The 5,743-nt window shown below is 33.9% G+C and overlaps 1 protein-coding gene across 1 annotated transcript; it reads left to right on the top strand.

Moving 5' to 3' along the window:
• Positions 1 to 337: 337 nt before the first annotated feature.
• LOC107889215 (BEL1-like homeodomain protein 1) lies at positions 338 to 4,875 on the top strand. The gene is made up of 5 exons (XM_016813570.2): positions 338 to 633; positions 771 to 1,688; positions 3,042 to 3,415; positions 3,508 to 3,568; positions 3,768 to 4,875. Exons 2-5 carry the CDS (start codon positions 804 to 806, stop codon positions 4,599 to 4,601), a joined length of 2,154 nt encoding a protein of 717 aa, XP_016669059.2. The 5' UTR covers positions 338 to 633; positions 771 to 803; the 3' UTR covers positions 4,602 to 4,875.
• Positions 4,876 to 5,743: the final 868 nt, after the last annotated feature.

The raw sequence follows: 5,743 nt of genomic DNA on the forward strand, positions 1-5,743 counted from the left end.
TTATCTCAAACTCAATAATTACCGAATCGAAGTTGAGTAACTCATTTACCCCCTCCCCTCTTGTTTTTCAACATTGATTTGTACATTAATAAGAAACCCTTTCTCTAGAAATATGGAAATTTCCTCCTTTTCCAGCGGCATGCTCCACTGTTAATTTTTTCACTTTCAAAATCTATTGTTGTTACCTAACACCATTAGAGCGATAAGATAATGAAAAGAAAGGGACCACAAAAAAAAATAGTGAAATTTATTTAATTAAAATTCCCTCCAATCACAAACCAGCACAAAGCCATATTTTTTGAAGGGTAAAAAAACCAAAAAAGAGAAAAAGAAAGGAAAAGAAAAAGTGGGTATCATTTTCGGTTGTTTTTTGCTTTGCATCTCTTTCTCTTTCTTTTATGTATTATCAATTATCATCATATATTTATGAACTGAAAGGGAAGAAAAATAGCAAAGAAATTTGAGTCTGACAAGATCTGCAAAACTATATACAGTCATACACCTAAAAGCCTAAAAAGACATAGTTTTTTTTTCTTTTGCTTCCATGATAGGCATTTAGACAGAACGTGTGCTGACTCTCACAGATATGCATCTTCTCTCGTGTGTTTTTAGCCATAATTGGATTGGAATATGGTACTTTGCCTGTCTCTGCAACATCCTTTGACGGCTTTCCTTTCCCCCTCCTCAATTCTTTTCCCTTTTCATTTTTATTCTTTATCTCATCTTTTTTTCCTTCGATTTTTCTTTTTTGTTTTTGTACGACTTTTAAGATCAAATCTATCATCTCAATACCTTAGTTTGAGATGGCGACGTACTTTCATGGAAGCTCAGATTTCCAGGCTGCTTCAGCTGATGGGATGCAAACGCTTTATCTCATGAACCCCAACTACGTTCCCTACGCTGACACACACCAACAACCATCGGCTGCCACTAACATGTTCTTCTTAAGCCCCACAAGCTTACCCCAAGCACCACCGCCTAACCATCATCAGCGTTTCCTTGGTCTCCCTCTCCCAACACCATCCACCGCCATCAAACCGCTCAATTCCGACGATCCCCACCGTCCATCCCCCCTTCAAGGTGTAGTCCCCGGTTTCCACTCTAACTTATGGGGTTCAAGTGTTGATCATCAGAATTCCCCAGGAAGTAGCCATCCGCAGGTTGTGTCGGCAGTAGCTACAGGAGATAACTCTGGTGGGTCCCATGATGTTGCGTCGCAGTCGGGGTTTCAACGGCCGGTGGTGTCCCCAAGGCAAGGTTTGTCCCTAAGTCTATCATCCCAACAAGTGGGTTATAGGTCAAGTAATAATGTTGAAACAGACATACAAGGACAACCTCAAGTTCCTACTATGTCACTGGGTGAAGATGTGAGGATATCAGGGAACTCGCCGTCGTCGGTTTCCGTTGTTTCGAATGGGATTTCTGGGGCTCAGAGTGTGGTTTTGGGGTCAAAGTACTTGAGAGCTGCACAAGAGCTTCTTGATGAAGTCGTTAATGTGGGGAAAGGGATAAAGACGGACGTGTCTGAGGGGACCAAGGAAGAGAAGATAAAGGTGAACAAAGAATCGGTGGCTGGAGAGGGTTCAAGCGCTGGTGAAAATGGGGCTAAACGTGGAGCTGAGCTCACCACAGCTCAAAGACAGGAGCTGCAGATGAAGAAAGCTAAACTTGTCAGTATGCTTGATGAGGTTCGCTTATTTATTTATTTTGTTCGTTTTAATTTCCATCCTATATTTGAAAGCCAAATTTACTGCTATTAGTTAAGATTATCATTAATCTCCCAAATCATGCACAGAACAAGTTCTCCTTCTACAACACTTTTACCGAAACCCTAATACCTATATATATATATTTCAAGCTCTTAAAACATTTTGTCTTCACAATACAAATTTTTAACATTTGGTAGCATCAGAATTTTCCAAATTTTAAATAAAATTATATTAACATCACTGTTTCAAAATAATTTTCACGGAACAGATAAGTAACTTTTTTACAACATAATTAAATACAAAATCTATATGAAAATTAAAACCCTGAGGTTATTTATCGTTTTTAAAAAGTTAAATTTTTTATAAATGGTATAAATTTTTTTAAAAATTATTATTACAAATTTATAAACAGTTTTTTATTTATACAATGGGTTAATTTTTTATTGAATAGATTTTACACAAGTAATTTTAATTCTTCAAATAATGGTTTTAAATTTTTTTTTAAAAAATACTACTAAAATATTCCTATGTTTAACAACAGTTTTAACATATATTAATAAACTTTGTCAAATAAAATATTAAAACACACTTACAAATTAATAACATATTTTAATCTTTTCTAAATCTACTGACTTTTTTTAATTTAATTTTATATTATTATTAAAGTGTTGTCCTTAAATATTGAATTCAAACCCTTTGTTTTCAAAATATATTACATTGTTAAATTAAAAACATTGTTTAGTGAAAAAATAAAACAATATATAAATATTGTTTAATACAATTATTTACTTTTAAATAATATTTAAAATTTATTATATTAATAAATTATTTACTTTAAAAATTGGTAAAAATATTGTTGAATTATTTAAAAAAATCTACTGAATTTTTAAAAAAACAACACAATTAACTTTTTTTACAGATAGTATTTTTTATTTATACATTCAATTAAGTTTGTGCAAAATATAATATATTTTAATTTATACATTCAATAAAATTTGTGCAAAATAAAAAACTAATTAATTGAATCTTGTTGTACTTGCTATTCAATTCGCAAGATATTGTTTAATACTATATGATTTATATTTGATACACACTTACATTACATCATAAATTTTGAAAATTGAATTTATTTTCAATGATGGTTTATAAAATTATTTATACATCAAGCGATCCAAAATGTTGAACTTTGCTTAATTATTCCACTGATGTTTGGAATATTAATGTGTATGTACTTATTTTTTGCATTGTTGATCTTTAATTATGATTATGGAAATAATTTATTTTTTTTTTCATGTAAATTTGTACTGATTTTCCATTTCGGCGAACATGAAGGTGGAGCAAAGATACAGACAGTACCATCATCAAATGCACATAGTAGTATCTTCGTTCGAGCAGGTAGCGGGATTGGGCGCGGCAAAATCCTACACAGCCCTTGCTTTGAAGACAATATCGAAGCAATTCAGGTGTCTGAAAGATGCAATATCAGGACAAATGAAAGCCACAAGCAAGAGTTTAGGAGAAGAGGATTGCTTAGGAGCAAAAGTGGAGGGTTCGAGACTAAGGTACGTTGACCATCAGCTCCGACAACAGCGAACGTTGCAGCAGTTGGGGATGATCCAACACAATGCTTGGAGACCCCAAAGAGGATTACCTGAACGTGCTGTTTCCGTTCTTCGTGCTTGGCTTTTCGAGCATTTCCTTCATCCGTATGTGCTACCCCTCTTACACCACCATCATCATCATCATCATGTATACATTACCTTTACCTCAAATCCCTTTTTAACTTTTTTGTTTCCAGGTATCCTAAAGATTCAGACAAACATATGCTTGCCAAACAAACAGGGCTCACAAGAGGCCAGGTATGTGCATCCTCACTCTTCCATTTCCATATATTCGTTGGTCAAATTATGTTTTTGAAGGGTATGAATTATTTGGAGTAACTAATCACAGGGAATCAAATTATGACAAATTGAAGTGTAGAGATTAAACCCCAAATTTAATTATAGTTATTTGACCTTATATCTTTTATTCATCGTTACGATGTAACTTGGAATGCAGGTTTCAAACTGGTTCATAAATGCTCGAGTTCGACTTTGGAAGCCAATGGTTGAAGAAATGTATTTGGAGGAAGTGAAGGAACAAGAAAGGAATGGCAGCGAAGTGAAGGCAAACAAAAGTGTGCAAAAGGAGTCAGAATCCAGCTCTAGTGCCCATCAAGAAAATGTGTCATTTATGATGAATCAAGTTAAAGCTCAATCCCAGCCCGAGAAATCCATCAACCAGCAGCAGAATATGCCCCCAACTGAATTTTCCAACTCCACAATGGGAGGCTCCTTTCTTCCACAAACAGCCACTGCCTTCAATCTCATTGGATCATGTGACCTTGATGGCGCAGCTCAAAGAAGCCCCAAAAAGCCAAGGAGTAGCGTCAATGAGTTACAAAATTCTCCTAGTAGCATCCTTTCAATGGACATGGAAATGAAGCAAGGTGAAACAAGGGAAATAAACATGAATTTCGGTGATGAAAGGCTGCCCAAGGACAGCTACTGGTTTTTTACAGGAACTGATAATACCGGTAGTGGATTTCCCACATACAGTGCCATGGGAGATATCGGGAGGTTCGACCCCAACCAGTTGACACAAAGGTTTCATGGAAACAGTGTTTCGCTCACCCTTGGTCTTCCCCATTGTGAGAACCTGTCTCTCTCGGGGAACCACCAGAGCTTGCTATCGAACCAGAACATTCAGCTAGGAAGAAGGTTAGAATTAGGGCAAAGCGAAGTAGATTTCTGCGGGATCAACAACACTCAACAAGCTTCTCATTCCAGTACCTTTGAGATGCAAAACAGGAAAAGGTTTGCTGCACAATTGTTGCCGGATTTTGTTGCATGAAACCAAACCCAACTTCAATTCTATCGGCCAAATTCTACTTTTATTCCCCCTTCTCCAAACACTTGAGGTCTGAGAAAGCGTGAAAAATCAGTTTCAATTTCTATATCCTGCTTTGCTATACGGTAAAGGAAAGATGGATAGTTTATATCTAGGTAATTCGTATATATTCTTCCGTAGTTTAGACATGAATTAGTAAGGTTGAGCATTGTATATCATATTGATACAATTCCATTTTATATAATATATGAATATGAAAGAACGGTTATCGGGTGCACTCAATCTATATTTCAACTTCATTATTCACTTTCTTAAAAATATCACATTAATATGTTTTTTATTATTCAATATTAGAATTTAATTTAAATAATTGTGGATGAACTAGTTTAATAAAATTTTATAGTTTATATTATTATCTTTTGTATAAATATTTAAGAAAATATCAACTCACTGTTTAACTAATATTAAGTTGTATCGTGTAGTCAGGTCATGTTGCAAGAAGACAATTTATATTAGTAGCTAATTTAAATGGTTCGTAGTCTGAAGAATAAAAATTGAGCAAATTGATTCAATAGACTATTATGTTGTCTATTAAGTCAAATTGGGGTATGGATGACTCTTAGAAATATAGAAAATAGATGTGATTGTCTGCACAAACTACACATCAAACAGGACCCAAGTTAAGTTTATATATTACATTCATTTATAGATTTATTCAGTTGTAACGTTCATAGTGTGACTTACCTCAATCTTAAGTAAGTAATTGACTATGTGTATGTAACTTGTATACTTTGATATATTAAAAATCTAAGTTTTGTTGGTAATTGAGCCAAAAGTTGATATGTTGTCTATACGACTTATGTATGATATAGCTTTACTTACAATAGTGGAATTCATATTTCAATAAAAGGTAAATAATATTCTTTCATTGACATTACATAGTTGATTATAAATAAACGTGACTATAGATCGAAAGAATGATTTATTTACTATGTATTAGTAATTGACTTTTTCATTAAGGAATGTGCAATGGTTATCATGAGATAAAATATAATCCAATCATATTAAATGAACGAATTTAACCCAAAGGATAAATGATATCTTATGAGGGTAATACAGATATGACAATGTCATTAGACAATCAT

Source organism: Gossypium hirsutum, chromosome A09 (genome assembly GCF_007990345.1).
Source record: "Gossypium hirsutum isolate 1008001.06 chromosome A09, Gossypium_hirsutum_v2.1, whole genome shotgun sequence".
NCBI lineage: Eukaryota > Viridiplantae > Streptophyta > Magnoliopsida > Malvales > Malvaceae > Gossypium > Gossypium hirsutum.

Bases quoted from the DNA above. Each gene is read 5' to 3' on its own strand.
- LOC107889215 (XM_016813570.2), top strand. From the start codon at position 804: ATGGCGACGTACTTTCATGGAAGCTCAGATTTCCAGGCTGCTTCAGCT. The intron at 1,689-3,041 runs GTTCGCTTATTT...GCGAACATGAAG, and splicing joins TTGTCAGTATGCTTGATGAG to GTGGAGCAAAGATACAGACA. The intron at 3,569-3,767 runs GTATGTGCATCC...CTTGGAATGCAG, and splicing joins CAGGGCTCACAAGAGGCCAG to GTTTCAAACTGGTTCATAAA.